We start from the raw sequence: 21784 nt of genomic DNA on the forward strand, positions 1-21784 counted from the left end.
GCTGTGGCCTGAGCATTTGGGTTGCTGTGGTAGGTTGCTGAACTTCAGCATCATTTGGATCAGTGCTTCTTCTCCTGCCAATTTAGGTGACAAAGCACTGTGGTCGTGGCTGTTTGAAAAACAAGAGAAGAGCTTAGTTTGAGGTGAGAAAAGAGGCTCTGATTAAATGCTGTATTTCCCTCAATGTCAGCATGCAACTGCCAACAGTTACAGGAAATCCAGGTCTCACTGTAGAATGGTTTGTCCTGTCCCAGCTGATTCTTTGGGTGCCACAGCTGGAGAGAGGAGTTAGCTCCAGCTGCAGGTCAGGGCACCTCAGAAAGCTGTGCAGTACAGATTTGGATGTCAAGCGTGTTTCCTTACAGCTGTGCCGGGATCTTAGGGAAGAAATGGTCTTCTGTGTCCTTGTGGGAGATGGTGTGTTTATGATCTTCTTTTGGGCCTCTGGGGCAATGCAAGATGTTATTCCCAGCTATGTTTTTTACTACTGTTCACAGCTCAACAAGGGCAAATTGAAAATGTCTTAATTTCTGAACTTAAAAAAACCAGTCAAGCATTTAAGGACTGACTGTCTTTCCTCTTCAGTCTAGTCCTAGTGGAGTGAGGAGATACCTGCACAATTTCAGTTTGCATTAAGTAGAAATGTTTATTTTTTTAAAAAGAAAAGTGTTATTTCACCTGACATATACAAAGTTGCTCCACATCCTATCAGGAGCCAAGCTGCTCCATAGAGGCAGATACAATTAGAAGTGTTAGACTGAGTCACGGTTGTTGTTTCCTGCTTGTCTAGTTCAATCACGTTTCCTAGTTGTATCACCCCTCTTCGATACCCTGTTTCCTGACAATTTCTGTATCTGTGCTGAATTCAGGAGGTGACAGGGTGTTTTGTGGTGTCTGTGTGCCTGGCAGAACAGGCAGTGTTCTTGTGCACAGGGACAGCATGTAAATCTGTTTGGGACCACAGATCCACATCTAGGGCCAAATCACTGCACTGCTGTGTTCTTTTTGTCCCTGTGGATTTTGCAGGGTCAGGCAGGCAGCATGCAGAGAGGGTGGTCTGGGCTTCAGTCGGATGTGACCCAAGAAAGTGCCCACGTGCTGATGTGTTTGGCTGGCTGCAGCCTGGGCTGTGTGTCACCACCAGCTGCTCCCCTGTGGCCAGTCTGCTTGGCTTTTTGTTCCCTCCCTTGTTAGAGTCCTTTATCCTTCATCCCAGTCCAGCTGCTGAGGTTTTTAGTGGTTATTCATCCCCAGGAAGTGACACAGCCCTTCATTACTTGGTGGTGCTCCCCAGCCAGGATGGATGTGTGTCATTTGCTGCAAGGCAAATGAGTGAGTGATAAAGATCTTGGGAGAGCTGTCCAGCAGTCAGTTTCAGGAAAAGAAATCCTTCTGCTGGTCTGTCTTCCTCCACTCCTGGGTGCTCCTCAGCCCTGGCCCCAGTTTGTTCTGGTGCAGGCTGTTGTGCTCTTTGCAGCTTAGTATTTCTTGGGTTTTGATGAGTGTTCCCAAATGACAGTTAAAATTAAAGATAACGTATGCTGTAAGCACTGTTTATTGTGCATTGCTGTGTGCTCATTGTTGGGTGAGCTGTTCTGGAGCTGTGCTGTGTTGGTTCTCCACACAGGGAGGATGCCTGGGGAGCTTCCTTGTTAAAGGGTGAGATCAGCATCTGCGGAAAACCTGTGCTGCACAGAGCCAGACTCATGTGTCCTTGCTAAGGGTCTGCTTCCCTTCACAGAATGTGGCACTCTTCTTCTGACCTGATTTCACTTCTTTCTTCAGTTCAAGTGTTTGCATTTTTTTTTTGTTTTGTTTTCTGTAGAGTAGAAGAGATCACGGCTTCTTTTAGGTTGACTGTAATTAGGCCCCAGGTTAATTGCAGCTGTTCCTGCTGTTTGCTGCTCACTGGGTCTAGCAGACAGGATGTGGGAGCTCTTCTTCATTGATAAATGTTGGCAGTTAATTTCATCCTTAAGGATAATGAAACTGGGAAACAGGTGGGTTTGCAACATGCAAATGGTTAAGTTTACATTCAGCTACCCTCTGTTGACTCAATAGCCAAGCATTCCTGACCAGGGTCTCTCTTTCTGCAGTTTTTGTGAGTTTTTCCTGAGTACTGCCAGTTACATTGTGCAGGAATATCGGTCAAAAGATATTTCTGTGAGACATTTTAAAGTTGGGATATTCTAAAAAATTCAAGTAATGCATTTCTCAGTTTGTCTGTTGGGGAAAGAGGCCTCTAGGGAGAGGCTTTAAAAATGTGATCTAAAGGCAATTGCCCAGGTGATGTTGAACCAAACTTTGACTGTTATATGGCAACTTTTTGAAATTGTGGTTCCCCGTATATGAAAAGTTTCTTGTTTTCTCTCTTTGCGAAGCACTGTAAGTTTCCTCCAGTCATTGAAATGGTGAATCTAACAAGCTTGTCTCACTTGCTCTGTCTCACTTGATGTACATGGCAGTACATCATCTGGGGTTTAGGAATCACGTGGGAAAAGGCTTGCCTTGTGCTACAGGAGCAAAATACATCCAGGATCCAAGGGAATGTGATGGTTTGCACAGGAACAGTGTCCCAGCTGATGCTCACTCTCTGTCCCTTGTGAAATTGTTCCTCCTTATCAGTTGCCTCTCCAGGATGGGTGTGACAGACAAGCAGGAGTGCAGCCTTCAGCTGCTGCTCAGAGAGCTGGTCACTGCACTGCCTGGGGCTCACAACCTCCAGAGGGGAAGTGTCTGGAACCAGGACTCTTCAGCTCCCTGTGCAAGCACTTTGTGCCAGTGATGTGCAGAACTGCATAGGCAATGCTAAAAGCTGTGTGTGTGATAGTCACCTGTGCATCCTTGCTCTCTCTTCTGTCCACTCAGGTCTGCCCACCTCACAAATGCAGCTCAGCTTCTTAACTATTAGGTAGCTCCTAAGTCATCAGCTTCATAGCTTCTTTCAGGGATTCTGCCCAGCAGAACCTGCTTTTCAAGGACTAGCATTGACCTAAGTGTGCCCTGTTTAGATTCAGGGCAATACTTGCCTGATGTGAGCTACAGAGCAGGTCAGAAATCCTTGAAGCAGCAAAACCTGTAGGTTGTGATTGTTTGAAGTACCACTGGAAGACATTGAGGTCACAGTGTGAGGTTGCTCAGACTGACAGGTGGAAAAGCTCAGTAGGTATTTAGCTGTGCCACCCCAGTGGATTGCATTCAGAGACACTGCATCAGCCTCTTCTTCAGATGTGTTCAGACCAGATTTGTGTGAACAACACATAGGCCATTAACTGGATTGTAGTGGTCCAGGCCTACAGCATAACAGAAATAAAAGTCCCTAGGCTGCTTGAATTTCCTCTGCTACCCAGCTGTTACCCAGCTGAAAGAACCTCTCTCTGTTTTCCTTTTTGGCCTTGGAGTTTCAGCCCACAGTTGTAATGTAGTGTGAGAAGAGCAGAGCTGGTTCCTGCAGAAGGTTCCAGTGTGTTGGGAAGGGGATAGGGCAAGCTCCCAGTGCCTGCTGTCTATTTGCATATAGGTAGCTTGTAGAACTCCTCTTGTGCTCTTGAGATAAAATTCTCAGAAACCCTGATCTTTGCTAGGAATCTGAGCTCAAGAGTCATTAAGAATCAATGAGACTTGAGGGACTTTTGTATTACCTGTCTTTGGTTACCTTTTACTGACTGGGAGCTCCTGTAGTTTATGCATTTCCTTATGAACATCATTCATAGTTCCTTTCTGATTCTCTCTCCAAATACCAGAGAAAAGGGGAAGTCTATTTATCTATTGTGTATCACTTCTTGCGTTAAGCATCTCTATTATCTGGAAGAGAGGTAGGAAGTTCTCTGAGCACCAAAACCAACAAGATTGCTTATCAAGTTGTGTGAAGTCTCCTATTGTTCCTTTCTGCTTTTCCCCTCTGCTTCACAGCATTTTCTGTGCTTTTTAAATTTTGCCATGCAATGCTTGGGTATTTTCCATACCCACGAGGATCCAGAAAATGCATCAGGAAGTGAAATGGTCTCTTCCAGTGTATGTTCCTTGGCATTTGTCATTTGTGACTTTTCTCTGTGTCAGACTGTGCTGTCACTCAAGTTAAGCCCATGTGGCTTCTCCAAGGGAGGTAATCTTTAGTAAATTGAACTTCAGTGTCTCATATGCTATGACCAGTAATCCTTGCTGTTTACCTCAGCCATTTGAGTGATGGGGCCACTACAAACTTGTGATAGTAAAGACTTCTCGTGTTGTAAGTGCACGTTAATTATCTGACTGCTGCATGTTCATGCTGGGCAGATATACAGAAAACTGTTTTTCAGCTGCTGTGTCCAGCAGTTTTTGCTGAGTACAATGCAGCATGTTCCTTCATCCTTTTTTTCACTAAGACCAGTTCCCAGGGGCCTGGATGAGCACAAATCCAAGCTTATGGTTGTCCATAGCTTCATCAATCTATAATAGTTTGGGCTGATGCTTCATTCTTTCTCTCATATTCACTGCCTTAGACTGAATGTCTTTGGAAAATTTAAGGTATTTCAAGAAACAATACATAAAGCAATACATTTTATAGTAACTTAAAAGGAGCTTAACTTATTCTATTGTTAGCCTTTTTTTTACCCTTCCCATGAAGGAAGTGATTTTCACTGCTTCCCTCCTGGAGGAGATTGTGATGAAGCTGTTTACTGCCATGTCAGAGTTTCCTTTCATTTGGCACCAAATCCATGCAGACATCTCAATTAAATTTTTGTTGAGTGCTGCTGTCAGAAAGTGCCTAATTGCATTTATGGAGGATATGTAATTGCAGGATCCCAGTGCTAGTGGGAATTACTGGCACAACTCTTTTGCTGGTGTAGGGGGGGATGAGCCTGCCACCACTGATGTCACCTTTCACATCTTTATTGAGCAGGGCAAACAGACTGGTTGGGAAGGTATGAAGGCTGCAGTTTATGGGCTATGTGGTACAGGGGCCTGTCATCTTCTCATGACCATGCGATTCAGCATCCTCCTGGCTGTGAGGTCAGTTTGTAGCTTGGCATCAGCACACTTGGCTGGCTGGCAGCTCCAGTCTCACAGGATCCAGAGAAACATTCTGCCACTTGAAGCCTCTGGCATTGAAACATCAACTTGTTAACGTAAGTGTCAGTTTTTATCCCTTGCTTTCCATCTTTCCTAGGGACTTAAAGAACAGACAACATTGTTCTGCTGTCACTAGAATGCTGCAGTGGCATGTCACAAACCCTTCTGGAGTGATTGCCACTCCAGTTGTGTGAGGGAGTGCAAGGCTGCCAACCTCTGCCAACCCCCATGAGGCAGCATCTTTGAATGGACCAGGCTGTAGCCTTCACTGCAGGCCTGTGGTTATGTTGGTGCTAGTTTTGTTCAAGTGAATGCTTCTTGCAGTTTGCAACTTTGAAATACCATTGTTGCTGTAAAAATATGCTACAGAAAGGTGTAGAATAAGTAGACAGGTTGCACCACCTATGTCCCTTAGGCTGTTCCTTGAGCTCTCAAGCTCTGTGGTACCAGGGAACAGAACACTGCTCTGGGGCTGCTGGCAGGACTGAGCTTCAAGAGTAAACTCAGTGCTGCATTAAGCTGACAATGCAGATGTGCCCAGGATTACTTAATTTCCCACTGCTGTCAACTGCCACAGTTACACATCTTTGCAAAGAGTCTGCTCCCAGACTGTTCTGATTTGAAATAACTCCAAGTCTGTATTGTTCAGCCCTCTGCTTGTGGTTTTGTCTCTATCTTCAGTGTCTTACTCTGTGTTCACATAATTGAAGCTTATCCTACCCTGATTCATTATGAGACTAGCAAAGTGAATCCTTGCAAGGAGTTAAGGGGAGTAAGATCTCAGTGTAAAGGCTTGATGTTCCAGAGTTCTGTATGTGATTAGTTATTGCTTTTGCAAGTTACTTAGTTGGAGTGTCTTTGCGAATGTCATAGTCTGAAGTGCAGATCCACTGGGAGGGAGGGTGAGCTGCTGCTTTTGAGCCCAGCTGTGTCATGGCTGGCTACAACTGAAGCAGGGCTGGGCAGAAGCCACTGGGGGATTGTAGAGGAGATTGGCTTGTGCTACAGAATTCTGTGCCCCCTCCTTTTGGGGTTGCTGGCCACCTTCCTCTCTTCCTCTGGCTTGCTATGGTCAGCTTTCCTAACAGAAATTAGGCTAAAAGACTGTTCTGGATTTAAAAAAAAACCCCACCTTAAATAGAAGTATTATCTGTTTTTGATGCTGTTTAATAGATGTTTTTTCCTGCTAAGCATAAATCTTCATGGGTCCTGGTAGCACTTCAGCAGCATTTACAAGCTAATGAGCTGCTAATTATCGGCCCAGCCCAGCTAATTAGTTTTGTTGAGTGTAATAATCTAGATAGAGCTCTGAGCTAATGCGGCTTTGCTGCTTCTAGGACTTGAGCTGATGTGTTCAAAACTCTGACTTTCAGCTGTTCTGCCTGTCCAGGCTCTGGGAACTGTGCTTTGTCTTAGGAGACTTGAGGGTGTTCTCCTGCCAGGACAAATGCCCAGCCTCCAGGTTCCAAGAACTCGCAGACATTTGCCAGGTTACCCCAATTTAAACATACCTACTGTGCTTTTCCCTTCAGCATGGCAGCACTGTGGATGGAGCTTCAAGACAGCAGCAGACTTGATTTATTTGGCAAATGTCACAGTTCTGTTCATGCAGACAGATAGGCAAGGTAGCTGCTGTAAAACTCATGTTGGTCTCCATAAAATTGCAAGTTCAAGCAATCTTGGACAAAAAAGCAAACTATTTGGGGCTGGTTGGCCTATGTTATGACCCTGTAGTTAATTAACTTTTTATTAGAAAAAAAGAAAAGGAGGGAAAGGCCTAAGGGAAACTCTATGAAGCATTCCTTAGGTGGCAATCTCTCAATGCAGCTTTCTAAAGCTTGGTTAACAAATGGTATTGCTTTGGTTTCCATCATCTGGTGTCCCATCCTCCTCTCTGCAGCTTTCAGTTCAAAAAGTGATTATACACAGAGTTCATACAGAGTGAACAACAGAAACACGAAGGGTTTCTTCACACACAGTGATTTTGGTGCCAATTGAAGGAGAAAGTTAAACGAAGGGGATTATGACTGTGAAAGGAGTGATGTGATTACACATATTTACCTGGGAATAGACTCTTCCTGATGTGATGTTTTGCTTTTCTTAACAGGTACTCTTCATCCCCATGAGACCGGGACCATAGCCTACTTGGTCAGTGGGTGTTAGATCTTCCCTCTGAAGACAAATTGAGTTGGTGACTGTGTTTGCCCACCACGTCCAAGTTAATGGTGTGCCAAGGATAGATGTGAAGCAGGCCTTTGGGTCCATATTGATGTGGTATCTTCTTAACTCATCGCGCCGCCTTGAGCCCACAGCAGCACAGGACATGGAGGCTCTTGAAGTGGATGACATTAGCCCTGCCTTGGAAGTGACTGAAGACTTTTTCAATAGTTTTGATACTAAGCTTGAAAAGATTGTGCAGCCCTCTGAGGTGTATGGTGTACAGGAGGTCCCAGAACTGGTTGGGCATGAGGTATTTGATCAGATAACAGAGAGCAGGAACCTGAGGAACGTCGCCTCCTTAGCCAAAAGTAGCCTCATCTGGGATCACTGCAAAAATGGCCTCTTGGAAACCAAAGCTCAGACAGTGTTCCCTGCCAAAGACCAGTGCATGGTGCAGAGGGGAACAGCTGCTGACAACCTTGCTTGGGCAGGGGAAGGGGACACCACAGCTTTTAATATCTTCAAGATCTGCCAGCGGCGGAGGGACAGGCCTCGCTCAGTGAATGACATCCTGGTGCAGAATGAGGAAGCCTCCATGTTCAAACCAGGTCACAACAGGTCACGCTCTGACATCAGCCACGTGAACTGGAGAGTGGTCTTCACAGGCACCTCCCTGCAGCAGCCGCCTGCACCTGGGCAGGACAATAACTGTGCTCTGCTTTCCTACCTGGCACTAACCAACGGAGGGGATATCCAAGGAAACACAGGTTTGTGCTGCTGCTTTGTTTGTGTTTATATGAGGAGTTTCCTATCTGATTTTAATATTTGTCTTGAAAGAGGAGCTGAATGTTAAAAAACACAAAAAACCTACTCACAATCTAGCTGTGAGGTAACTCTTAAACGAAGATACATCAAAGACAAAAGAGCCATACTGATTTAACTCTGTGTTTGCCTGCCTAAGGATAATTTTTTGAACTTACCTTGATTCCTGTTCTTTTTTATAGTTTAAATATCTAAAGTTTTTTTACTTTTTGCTTCTGTCCTATTCAGTTTGACTCAGGACAAAATTATTTATTTGCTATGTATTTCTGATCATTTCCTTGAATGATTTCCCAAACTTAAAAAAAGCTTTGAATGTTAAAGCTATTGGAAGAATGGCAAATCCAAACAAAAGCAGTTTTCATAAAGTGAAAGAGCAGCCATTAAAAGAGGGCTGATGTACAGAGCTTTACTGTAAGGCCCAAAGATCTCTGCTCTCTTTCTTTAAATGATGCTGAATTTTCAGTCCATAAGCAAGTAACAGAAGCTAAAGCAGTCAATTTGTCAATATGAAGGCATTCCTGCCAGCATTGTGTGGGGCACAGGAGGTGTTGTTATCAGATTGAGGCAGGCATCTCTAGTGAGCCATACGAAGCAGTGTTTCAGCAAGTGGTATTCTTCCTTTTCCCAAGCACTGCACTGAAGAGGTGCTCAGGGCTTTGGAAACACTGACCCAGTGTCTCCATCTCCATGACTTATTTTGTAGATGCCAGCAATGGGCCAGGCACTTACAGAGAGAAACAGCAGCTAGTGCCACAAAGATTTTTGTAATCTAAATAAAGGTAGGGCTTAACTAAAAATGAAGGGATTGTGAAAGGGTGCTTGTATGCACATGGTGGCTTGACTCCAGTTAGGAATAGGTGGTCTGTTTAGGGTTAAAAGAAACTTTTTGTGTTGGGTTTTCCAGGTAAGTCAGCTATATTGGAACATGGAAAGCAGGTGCCTAAGTGTTAGTGTGGGGGGACATGTGTGTGTATAAATATATATAACATGTAAGTATGTTTAAGTGTATATATAAGTGTGTATATAGGTAAAAACACATTGTGTTATATTGTGACATAGTTGCTGTAGAAAAAGAAGGGTGACAAAGGCAAGTGCACTTGCTGTTACTTTTGTTTAGGGAGATGTATTGCTTCTTGTAGAGTGGAGTTTCTGTTCTGTATCTTTCTGTGGAAAGGATGCAGAATAGAAATGCACTCCCAAGTATGGAGACAGAGCTCCTCGTTTTCGTCAGCTGTATCCTGGGCATCTCCTGGGTTTGATGTGTAACAACTTCATATGCTCACAGAAACTCCCTTTAAATGGAGCCATTGAAGGTCTGTACATGTCCCTGATAGTGTTTTAAGCTTAATCTGTGATTCTGTAATATGAAATTCCCAAGGACCCACTTCTGGAGGTAGTCAGTGTTTGCTGTGTGCCCTCCAGGAGCTTTCTCTATGGAATGTTGGAAGGCAGGGGTACCTACTTTAGAAAGGAGAGCTCCTGTGCTCTGAAAATATCCCTTTTTAACCTGTTTCCCTTACCTGTTCTGTTCAGCAGCTGTGCAGGTTTTACAAGGTAGCTGTGCTATTTCTTCCCTCTGTGTTTACAAGAGAGCCTCACAAAGAGTTTGCTGCTACTGTGAGCTGACCTGAAAAGAGAAGTGCAAAAGCAAGAAAGTAGGTTTTACAGACGTGTGTCTGTGGCTACTAATTATTTTCCAGAAAAGACTGAAGAATGTATTTAGAGATTGGATAAAACCTACTGCAGTTGTTGAAGGGGTCATAGTGGTTGCATCCTTATAAGACATCCCTTTTCAGAGTTTTAATCCAAATAAATGAATGCTGTGAGATACTGAGAGGACCTTCAGCAACTCCTGTCAGTCCTCAGTGCTGTAAAGGACTTCCCTCTGGAGCCTGCAGAGGTCTCCCAGTCCTCCAGAGCTGTCCCAGTTACTGCATATGTGAACTCTTCACTGTTTTATTTCCTTACTGTCGTAGTGTACCCATTACTGTGGGCTTCTCTCTTCCTACTGCTTGCTCTGTTATAGAATCATAGAATAATTTAGGTTAGGAAAAACCTTTAAGATTATCTCCTCCAGCTGTTAACCCAGCACTGCTGATTCTACCACTAAACCATAATACAAATAAAATGACACTGAATCCTTTCCAAGTGCTGAGAAAGAAAAGGACCTGAAAAGAAGCTGTGCCTTTTGGGGCAATATCTTTGGCCTGCTAGTGAAAGAACTCATGTGCTAGAAATAAAGCCTGTTGTGCTATGGGACACAAGCAGGAAGCAGAGCTAGCAAAGACAGAAGTTGTTAGCAAATTCAAGGCAGGCTCTTGTATTTCTGGGCATGTGGCCTGGCAGACAAAGAGAGAATACTGCTTCTGTAATATACAGTGAAGCTTGGCTTGGATTTTTAAAACACAGTGTTTTAAACACAGCATGGCTTGATGGCCATGTGGGTGTTATTCAAACACTGCCACTCCTGACAGTGTGGGTGCTTCAGTACTTTTTCCAGCTAGCTGTTTTGTTTGCCTGTTTTGCCTGTGAGCTTGGAGAACTCTAGAGCTGTCACTGTGTTGAGCACCTGCACACTGACAAACTGAAGGATACGTATCTGCAGACCCAGGAGGGAAAACAGGTGGGAGGAAAAGACTGTATTTTTAAGTAGGAAGATAGTGAACATTGTGGATCTGAGGCACAGTTTGTCCGTGATCCAGCAAATCCCACCAAGAAGGTGACTAGCCCAACCTAATTTGAGAGCATTTTAGGTCCCAAACATGTTTTGTAAAAATGTTGAGTTTTTAAAAATCTGAGAGGAAAACTACTGGCAAAAACTCTGTAACTTACACTCATCACTTACTAAACACTAGAGAATTCAGAGAGGAGTGCCCCCTCAAACTCCTCACAAACTGGGCATCTCTGCTTCTGCTCTTTTCCAAGTTACTTGGAATGACTGTTGTTAGAAATGCTTCAGTGGTGGAAAAACAGAGTAAGCTTTCCTGCCATGCCAGCTGAGATGCAAGTACAGCCAGTTGTTCTGGAGTGAATATCTTCTGGACATGCTGGTACAAAATTTGGTCTCTATCTCTGGGGTGCTGGTTGCACCAGCTGCCCCAAGTGTGGCCAGTGGTGGCGGGGTGCTAGGCTGGCCTGGTTTCAGTGCAATGTGCAGGTTTCCTATCTGGGACAAGGGGGCATTTCCCAATGGAGAGGAGAGATGCTGAGGAAGATATTGCTCTGTCCCAGCTGCTGAGACTCTCTTGTTTTTTCTCTGCCTTCTTCCACCTCTTTCCTTGAAATTATAACTCCAAATGGCTCAGATGTGAGCCATTTACTGTGATTATTTCCTTTTTTTTTTTACTCTTCTTCAATTTACTCTGCCTGTCTCCATAAGGAGGAAAAGAGATGCAGTTTCTGTTTGGAAGGTGGATAGAGAGATGGTACCATTTGCTCTCTGAGTAAAAAGGTATTATCTGGCACAGTGCATGTGGAAGAGATAAAGGAGCAGAGCTGTGAGGTGTGTGTGTATGTTCAGCATACGAATTCAACCTGTCTCTGCCAGCATCTATTGCCCTGACCTAAACAATATGAGGCATTTGAATGTTAATCAAGGTGGCTGCTGGTTCTGTCCCAGTTTGAGCAGAGCCATTGGAGCCGATTTCACAGAGCTTGGAGTGAAGGAGGGAGAGGGGGGTGCCTCTGTGAAAGACAGGGAGAGATAGCCTTTCTCTAACTCAACAAAAGATAAGCAGACCTGTGTGTCGATGAAGGAGGGGTGGTGGGGGAAGGTTATGAGTTGTCTTATTATGGAGAAGCTTGAACAGTCATCTGTACTTGATGGAAGCGAGAGAGATTGCAGTTGGAGCTGCAGAAGCGCTGCCTCCCTGATTGGATTAATAGAAAGGGAAGATGACTCTAGAATGGCTGTCCATTATCTGCACTACAAAGGGATTAGTGTGGGTTTCAGAGAAATTAATGGCTTTTGAGTTAGTGCAGAAATACTAATGAATGTCAGGGCCAGAGATGTACGATGAACAAAACTGGTTCTCTTTCAGTGTGTCCATGTGTGTGCACATCTATCCATTTGGGCTATCAAAGTGTGCTTTTTCTCTACCATTTTGGGTTATAGATTAGGCTTTCAGTTTTCATATTTAGCTGAAATATCCTCCAGTAGTTTATTGATATGCAAGGTATAGTTATACTGACCTTTTTAGACCTAGTGCCAAAATAGCAGTTTTTGAAATAGTTGTTATGGGTTTTGCCATATCTGCAGGAAATCTCTCTATATGGAGTCCTTTGAGCATGGAGTTAAATGCAGGCTCTGTTCTGAGTATGTGGCTCTGTTCTGAGTATGTGGGTAAATGGGGAAGCTGAGGCTGGGCTGTCAAGGTGAAACCTAAGTGCCTCCTTTTTATTTGGGTGGCTGCAAGGTAGCGTCCTTCCCCCATTTTTAACCCCCATGAGATTTCCATACCAATATTAAGGATATCAAACAATTAATTTTCATGTATGTTCATTAAGTTTAACTGGAGCTTGTCTGCTTAATCCTTATAAATCCTTAAAAGCTGGTCTTTGCTGAAGAGCTGGCAAAAGCTTTTACACTGCTGTTATTCTGATTCTTTCTCTTGCCCATAGAAGAAACTGAGCATTAGCTACAGGAGTACTTGCAGCCAAAGGCAGGAGCATCTTCTTAGAATGAAGGGTACAGCCCAAGGCTGCCCCAGTTGGTATCAGAAGCCCCTGGATAGTAAGTTCCTCAAATACTCATGAGTCCCTGACTCTCCTTATGCTCTAGGAGGACAGACAGACTCACCCCTTATCCAGCAGTGGTTAGAGCAGTCAGGCCAGCAATCTTGGCCATAATAGCTGGGAAGCCCAGTACAGATGGGGATGTAGTTTCTATACAGGCCTGGTTTTGTTTTGAAGCTTCATCCAGTTCAGATGTTTCTGTTCTCTTAGCTCTGTGTTGCAGGCATCCTCAGTATACTCAGAGATGATGTCTAAAGCTTGTTAGAGTGTGGCCTGTTAACATAAGTGTAACTGGTTAAGCTGAGATGCTGAAAATGTTTTATGCCTCCAGTTCCATGCCTCCCTGTTTCAAAGGCTATAAAGGCTGTCAACCCCAGGGTGGAAATGTTGAGTAGACCAGCTCTTGTATTGCTGTGGTTTGTGATGCTGTGTTAAAGTCAATTGATGCTGATTTTGTTGTGACCCAATTTGCTGGGCAGTGGATGAGGAGCTGTTTCCAGGTGGCTACCTTGCTCCTGTGCCAGGAATAGCAGGCTCTAAGGGAGATAGACAATTCGAGGCAGAAACCTTTACTTGTGTCTGCTAATTCTGTCACTGTTAGTCATCACTCAGCACGGGTACCCTTAATGGAAGGGTGAAGTAGAACTCAAATGGGAGTTTATTCCTCAGGCCTGCGTTGTTTTGGGGTGCCAAGTGGTACAGTTGGTATTACAGTGTAGCAGTCAATGCCTCTGAATTTATACAGGGAACAACAAAAATTGCCTAGAGCCACATGCCTAGCCCAAGGTGAAAATATGAATCTTGCCTGTGGTGGCTGAAGTGGTGCAAAATTTTGGAACAAATTTTATATGGAAACCTTTTTTTAAAACTCAAAAATGCTTTAGATAATTCCTTTTAAATTTGTATCACTTTAGTGCTTGGAGTGACTTGTGCATGGCTGGTGTTCTGTGGATGAAGAAGATTCCTCTTGACTTTGCCTTGGGCTGGGTTTTGTGCTCTGCTCCAAAGCACCTGAAGTGCTGAGATGCTCAGATGTGTGTGTTTGAATCCTTCTGGGCAGCCTCTTACTTTTCATTTTTGGTCATATCTGTTACTCCTGAACCTGATTCTCATAAATCGGCAAAACTCTGGAGTAAGCAGAGCTGCACAGAATGTTCTAGCCCCAGGTCATGCTGGAATGTGGTAGGAAAGTGCTGTGTTGGGCACAGGTCTGCATTCACTGGATCAGTGCAGGTGCCAGGTGCTGTAAGCAGGGCTGTTTCAGCAGCCCCTCCTCAGGACACAGCTGTGCCCATCAGCCAAGGTGGGGCCTCTTTGGCAGAACACATCCCAGGAAGGGACAGCACTGGCAGCTGTGTCAAGAGCAGTTGAGGGTCAGAGGATGGGAATGTGCTCCAGCCCCCGGGGACAACATGGTGGAGCAGGATCTCCCTGCACGCTGGAGAATGTGGAGATTTCCTGAAGGAACTGCAGCCACTGAGAGCTCGTGTAGGGGTGCATTTAACCTGAAGGACTGCAGCCCCTGGAGAGGACCATGCTGGAGCAGGGGAAAGGTGTGAGAAGGAGCAGCAGAGAGGAGCTGAGCAGATGCCACTATGCCCTTTGCCTCTGAGCTGCTTCAGATGAGGGAGGCAGAGGTGGTGTGTGTGAAAACATGAAGTTGAGTCTGGGAAGGAGCAGGAAAGAGAGGGTAAGGTGTTTTTAATTTTTATGTGTTTTTCACTGTCAAAATTTTATTTTAGCTGGCAATAGATTACTTGATAGTATTGTCCACTTCTAGACTAAGTTCTGGGAGACCTGCAGTGTTTTGTTGCTCTGCCATCGTCATCCTGGATAATTGCTTTCTCAGGAAAATTGTTCTGTTTTTCTGTCCCTCTGTTTCTTTGTTCCTTTTTGTAAGGTGTTTTGATACCTCTGGGTAAAAAAGTGCTGTATTCTTGGTGGCTCAAAAGTAGAGTTAGGGCTTGTGTTTAATAATTATTACATGAAGATTCTCTCTGTGATCCTGTCTTCAGATATGCCATGTATGGGTAGGAGAGATGGAGAAGCCAGAAGGATGCAGTAATTTGAGACAATTAAAAAAATAATCGTAATATTCTAATTTTTTTCCTCCAGAACACAAGACAGTGTTCTCAAATCTTCTGAAGAAGGGATACTTGGAAGTCAGAAGAGACAATGACAGCTACTGGCAAACCTGTTACGCTGAACTCTCTCAGTACAAACTGTACCTGTATTGCCTGGACAGCAGCGGCAACCAGACCCTTCCCACCGTGTATCCACTCATGCGTTTTCAAAGGGTCGCTGTCACTGGTGGCATGGAAACCAAGGTGGTGGACACTGTCCTGTCAGACAGCTCACAGCTACAGCTCAAGGCAGAGTCCTCCTGGGAGACTTTGGACTGGGGACAGAAACTTTGGGAAGCGGTGCATGCTTCTGGGCCGGCTTTTACAAGACAGCAGGAGAAACTGGAGAATGTGCCAAAGCCTGAAAATAACAGTGACCTTTCTCAAACTAATGGGGTGTTAGAGAAGCCTATGGAACTCTTCCTATCCATGAATTTGACTGAAAACACTAAAGAGTACCAAAATATTCTGAAATCAGGGACTCTTTACAGACTAACTGTCCAGAATAACTGGAAGGCATTTACTTTTGTCTTGAACAGGTCTTATCTCATGGCATTCCAGCCTGGTAGGCTTGATGAAGATCCCCTGCTGAGCTACAACGTGGATGTGTGCCTGTCGGTGCAGACAGATACTCAGGATGGCTGTGACTCTTGCTTTCAGGTCATTTTTCCCCAGGATGTGCTGCGCCTGCGCGCAGAGACGCGGCAGCGGGCCCAGGAGTGGATGGAGGCGCTGAAAGCAGCAGCCAATGCTACCCGAAGTTTGACTCAGAACCCACAGGTCACGCTCAGGAACAAGCCTGGAGCTCGGCCCTTTGGGAGTGACCTTCGAAAGAGCAAGCGGCAGTCTGTGACCACCAGCTTCCTGAGCATCCTGACCACACTGTCTCTGGAGAGAGGGCTCACGGTTCAGAGCTTCAAGTGTGCAGGTGAGCAGCCAGGTTGCAGCATCTTGCACCTACATCCCCTCTATCGGAAAAGAAACTCACTTGAAAGAGCATGTGTGTGTTTTAGCAGCACAGCTGTTCCCTGCCTCTCACTGTGGCTATAGTTAGCCTTTCTCTTTGTCAGCTGTGGAGAAAAGCCTATGGGGATATTCACAGGTTCATCTGCTTTTGATGAGTAGTCCTGTATTATGTGAGCTGTGATGGTCCTGCCTCCTCTCCATGCTTCTGTGGGGTGTGGTTCTTAGATTGCTCTAGAACATGATGACTCTAGGAGTTTCTTTTTGGGCCCAGGACCTGCTGGCTGCCCTAAATCCCTTTCAGGGGAGACCTGGGCCCTAGAAGTACTGGATTGCACTCAAAATTGTCTGTGGGTGTAGTTGGGTTTGTCCTTCTCTCATAGCCACCTGCAGGTCATGTTCTTGCTCATCCCTCCACAGTGCGTGGCACCCACCTGGCAGCTGGAGCATCATGGAGGTTGGCATCATTGCAGTTAATGATTTGGTCACAGTATTTGGGCTTCTGCCTGAATTCGGCTCTGTTCTTGGCCACGTTTGTATGACTTGATGTAATTTGTTTTCTATTTTGCTTAATCTTCTGACTGAGGTTCAGGAGAGTTTCAAGTGAATATTTTCAACTACCTCCTCTAAAACCAGGCCCTGAGATGGCAACAAAATGCATGTCTCCAGTGTGAAACAGGTTTTAGTCTTGCTTTATGTAGTATGGCAGTAAATGTTTCTCTGTGAAAGGGTGGATTCCCTCTCCCAAACATGGGGTGATTAATATCCACTCACTCATTTATTCCCCACAAAAATGAGGTGCTCTGACCAGGGTTTCATGGTGTCTTTTCCTGATGCACCTGAGGCATTCCCAATACTCCTGTGGTCTCCTTTTAGTCTGCCAAACTGAACAAATGTTGTTGTGCACAGAAACTCTTCTTGAGTTGTGGTGGGTCCGTGGGAAGCTGGTCAGTGGAATTCTGTGTCCCCAAGGATGGGGATTCACAGCACTTTCTGCAGGAGCGACTCCTTTGCCATTCCTGGGACCCTTAGGGCTGGCTGGAGCTTGGAGCTGTTACCATGGTGCAGAGAAAGAAATAATTTTAGTTATAACTGGGAGAAACTGGGGAAACTCGTTTGGCTCAGAAAAGTTAGTGCAGAGAGGAGGCACAGGGCAAGCTGAGCGTGTCTCGCTGTTCTTGCTCCCTGCAGGCAGTTGTGCCGTTCAGCATGGGCTGCTGTTTAACCTGAGGGGCCTGCTGTTGGTAATTACGGCTTGCAGGCATTGAGAGCGGCTTTCCCCAGGGCTGCTGGGAGGGGTAAGCTTGCAGAAAGATGAGGAGGGGGGAGGAAGAAAAGTTTTGCTGTGAATTCTTCAGCCATTTAGTGCAAATTCCTGTAATTACCGTCTTTGTGTCCTGTCCCAATGGCACATAATACAGCAGAAGCCTTTCCTAATTGAGACCTTACAGGAGGTACAAATCCCTCCTTTGTTCAGCCTGACAAATTAGTGCCAGAAAGTGGCAAGGTCCGAGTGGGAATCAAAGGCAAGCAACACAAAGATGGAACTTACGGCTACAGTAATAACCCTCTCTAGTCCTGCAGGGGTGGGAGGGAAGGAAAAGTAATGACCAATGAAAAATGAAGGGGTTTTTTGTTATAAATTCCCTTGACATGACAGCACCTCAGGGCTGCTTTATTTATTTAGGAAAAGCGATTAAATAGTAATACAACAGGGCAGACCATTGTCTCTCGAGCTACCCCCCTTCCTACAGACCCCTGCTGCCTTGGCTAATTGATTGACAATGAACCTCTGATAAAGAAGGTTGCTGAGAGGACCTGATGGGGACAGGCTTTTTAAATTTATTTTCTCTTTGTAGTCTTTGTGGGGTTTCCCTCCCTGGTTTTGGTTTGGTTTTTTTCCTGTTGGAAATGCTCTCGGCATCCCCCTTTCCTTTTCTCCCTCAGTAAAAGCTTTTTAAAGAATTGGTCCCAGACAAACAGCTGATATTCACAACCAGGTAGGGAGGAATGTGAATGTCTGTGCCTTGCTATTGACAGGTTTATCTTGGAGTCTGGCTAGCACTTTTCAACTCGTGTTATAAGCCAGGGCAGTGGTGTCAGATGTAGTCATGGGGCAGAGAGGACAAAGTGTTGATACCCTGGAGTCAGAAGGGCAGTTGGAAAAAAGTTGTCTTTAGCTTGATCAGCAGACACAAAAGCTTTTCTCCACATTTCTAACTTTGTTTGACAGCAGAGGGCAGGACATTACTTGTAATTTGAAAAAAATGAATGAACAGACCACTGATTAGCAGTGGAGAGGCAGGGAGTTTATAAACTCTTTTAATTTTGTGACCATTATTTATATTTTTGCCTTAGAGAAAAGCTTCTAGGGAAAGGTAGGCATTTCTCCTGGAGAAGTTCTCCTGGACGTCTGTAAGGAGCAAATATCCCCAGGTGCCCTTCACTATCGTCGTTTCTTTGTCACCTTTCTATAGATGGGGAAGACAAATGGCCTTTGCCCTTGCCTCCTGTTTTTGCATAGCTCCTGTTCTTTTGATGGCTCTCTTCTGTTTCACCTTTTGTTTTCTTTCCCCCTGTCCTTTATTAAAACAGACCTTTTTTTCCAGAGAAGTCAATTCTGTCTGCCAGGAGCTCTGTTACTTAGACAGCAAGTCCTAATGGATGTGGGAATTTCTGCCTTTTGGAAAATGTGCTCTGCACGCTTTCATTTGTCTGTGTGGCTTTCCTTGCTCCTCTTCTAGGGTGCCTTCGGTCTTTTCCTCCCTGCTTCTCCATGTCTCCTCACTTGCCAAAACCATAAATACTGCTATTAGAGCTTGAATGACTTGGCTGGCTGAGCTCAACACTAGGTGCAGAGAAGCCAGGGTTAGTAAATGTGCTATTTCCTGAGCTTGCAGCCCTGTCAAATGAAGCAGCAGGTGGAGAGCTGATGTCTTTCAGGGAATCATTCTGCACTGAGTGCTGTGATCCTGTGTGTAGCCGGGGGACAGCTCAGTGCAGCATGCACGGGTCATGCAACCTCTGCTCTATCTCAGTCCCTGTTGCAGTAAAAATAAAATTCCTTTTTTTCCCCCCTTAGTGAAAAGAAAGTATTTCCTAATAGATTGCAAGCCAGCAAGTGTAATTTAAAAACAAAACAAAATAGTCATGTGCAATGTCAACTTTGTTCAACTTCTCAAAAAGCCTTACAGTATTCTCAAATACAGATAGTTGAGAAGCATCCTTGAATTTAGCAAACACTTAGTGAGCCTTCATTACACCCAACACTTATTTTGTAGCATCTCTCTGAAATAAAAATGCTAGAGGATAAACCTAGAAAATGCAGCACAAAAATAAAATACCATAAGGTCCTTTGGAAGGTTTTTAGCACTCCTGTCACATGTTAGTTCTGAATAACCATTGTTCTCACCTGTCCAGGGTTTTTAGGCTTTTAGGATTGTGCTTTTTCTAAGTGCTGTATTTGTTTTGTGCTTGGTTTCATTTCAATTGATCTCTTTCTTCCAAGGCTTCAGCAGCTTTTTACCTTCCCTGTATTTGAGACTCTGTAAAATCCCCTAGGAATGTTTTGCACTGTAAAGGTTTTATTGTTTAGGTATCTTCACTTCAGGCTTTAGTCTTCTAGTCTTGTATGTGTCTTTCAGGCCCTATTTCTATTCATTTAAAAGTAAAACTTCTACTGCTAGCAGTGGGATTTCTAAACCAGCTGAGCAGAAAAATATATGGTCTAAGTTAGTATTTGGAAAATGCACCATGTTTAAACAAGGTCACTGACTTGTAGGGGGAGGAGTGGGGGGAGTGTTTCCAAACAAGGGTGACTGGAATGTGTGTAGCAGGGAGCACTTTATTTGCAGTGGACCAACGTGTTTCAAAACACGAGTTTGCTGGGCCACAGTGCTTTGCCATATGACAGCTCATTTTGGACAAATATTGGAAGATATCACATAGTTGGGTTGATTAAACCTGTTTATCAGTGATCAGTTATGATCACAGAGGCCATTTAATCTTCATTGATAAGATGAGTTCCTCAGTGGCGTTCTAGGATGGCATGACTAGAGGAAGTGACAGTGAAAACTGTCAGCTTTGTCTGGTAGAAGTTGGGTCCTTCACCCTCCTGGGATTTGGCTGGCACCTCCACAGAATGAGATTTTCTCCTTCGGGATTTGGTTTGGAGTTGGCCTGCTGCTGCCTGGAGTGCAGCTTAGATAAGTACTTGATCGGTTCAGTGCCCGTTCTGTGCCCTGATGTGCACTTTGCAATCAGCTGGGGTTTAACTGGCTTCTTTGTCTCTGCCCTGCAAGAGGAACTGCTGATACAACTGTCCTGGCTGATGAATCTGCATATTCCCCTGGCAGCCTTGAAGGGTGCCTTTTCTGCCTCTGTGGGGATAGGTGGCCCCATTGCTCTAATCTGTCCCTGTCAACAACTCTGCAGGTTTTCAGTATGTGCTAATTTATTGTGCTATTGTGAGCTCACTTCTGCTGGGTATGAACGTGTCTCTACTGTAAGCATAGGCTCTTCTTGGCTGTGCCTTGTTTCTTCCTGGCTTGTGGGTGCCAGGTATGAGTTCCACTACCCTCAAAGAACTCTTGGTTGTCTGGGGACCTTTTTGGTCCATTTGTTGAAAGAAACTAGACTTGAGGGATCTTTTGGCATAGAGTTCAAAGAAAAGAATGCCCAAACCAGGCAATCTCAATGTCTAAGTCTCACCTTTGTTGAGATGGAAAAAAACTACCTCTGGACAAAAGGAAGTATTTTTCAGACCTGAAAACTCCCAACACTTATACACCACCCCCATACTCCCCACAGTTCTTTTTTGGAGAACTCGGAGTTTCTTTGTGAATTGTGTACAAGAGAGAGCTTTATTTGTTGGGCTAGCATTTTTTAAATCAGTTAAGCCAGCTTTTGCTACTAAAGACCTTACCTTCCCAGAAAAGGGACAGGCATCTCCACAACACCTTCTCTGCAGTTGCAGTTAATACCAGGTTCCTGAATTGGTTTGGGCCATGGCTGCTAATTTAGTTTCCTAAGAAAGCAAAGATTATGTTCCAATGCTGTTTGCACAGTTTTACTCTTGCTCCATAAAATGTGGATCTACCTGGCTGTTCTAAGAAAAAATTAACAGAGGAGAAGAGGTAGCAGAGATGTGTGCATCTTGGAGGTGTCACAGAAGCCAGGATCACAGGGAGCCCCTCCTAATGCTGCTGTGGTAAAAAAATCCTGTGAAGTGCACTCTGCATTGTTTGGCATCAGAATGTCCTTGCAGATGTGCAGCCCTGAGGGACAAACACTGAAGGAAAATGGCTGCTTTAGGGTCGGTCCACTGCTGCAAAACTAAGGCATTTGTGTGTGTGTTGGCAAGGCTCTCCCTCTTCTGTCACATGCCAAAGCAGTGTATTATTGCAAAACTATTGCATGTGGATCAAATCAGGGGCAACATAAAAAAAATTACAGAACAAACCAAAGGCCACCTGCTAGGAAGGGTTTAGATTCTCAGTCTGACCTTCTGCAACATCTATACTCTCTGACATATACCTGTGCTGTGTAAAACTGGATAGTTCATGTGCCCAAGGCAGTGCTGTGGTAGTGGTGAGTGACCAAGAAGAAATTCAGCCAAATAGCATTGGTAAAAGTATGTATCCACACTTATTGCACAGTTGTTCCTTCTGTTAAAAGGAGATACAAAACCAGTTGTGTATTCAAACAGAAACGGAGCTGGTTATTCCTAGGTATGCTAATGCTGTATCAAATAAATGAAACTTGGCACACCAGGTAGCCTTCAGTGTAAGTCAAGGAGTGAGCAGTGCAGGTAAGTGGTCTTCAAACTAACTGCAGAGCAGAAATGAAAAGTGGGTTAAGTAGAGACTCATGTTGCTAACCTCTTGCTGACCTGGCTGAGGGTGTTGGCAGCAGTGTTTGTTCTGATCACA

At 44.7% G+C, this 21784-nt stretch overlaps 1 protein-coding gene across 1 annotated transcript in view; it reads left to right on the top strand.

Moving 5' to 3' along the window:
* Positions 1–7213: 7213 nt before the first annotated feature.
* The window catches only part of PLEKHM3 (pleckstrin homology domain containing M3), a 70107-nt gene continuing 55536 nt past the window's right edge, over positions 7214–21784 (top strand). Inside the window, exons 1-2 of the mRNA XM_059476338.1 lie at positions 7214–7979; positions 14884–15819. Of these exons, the coding sequence (XP_059332321.1) occupies positions 7322–7979; positions 14884–15819 (1594 nt within the window). The 5' untranslated portion in view covers positions 7214–7321. The remainder of the gene's footprint in view (positions 7980–14883; positions 15820–21784) is intronic.

Source organism: Ammospiza nelsoni, chromosome 7 (assembly GCF_027579445.1).
Source record: "Ammospiza nelsoni isolate bAmmNel1 chromosome 7, bAmmNel1.pri, whole genome shotgun sequence".
Classification (NCBI taxonomy): Eukaryota; Metazoa; Chordata; class Aves; order Passeriformes; family Passerellidae; genus Ammospiza; species Ammospiza nelsoni.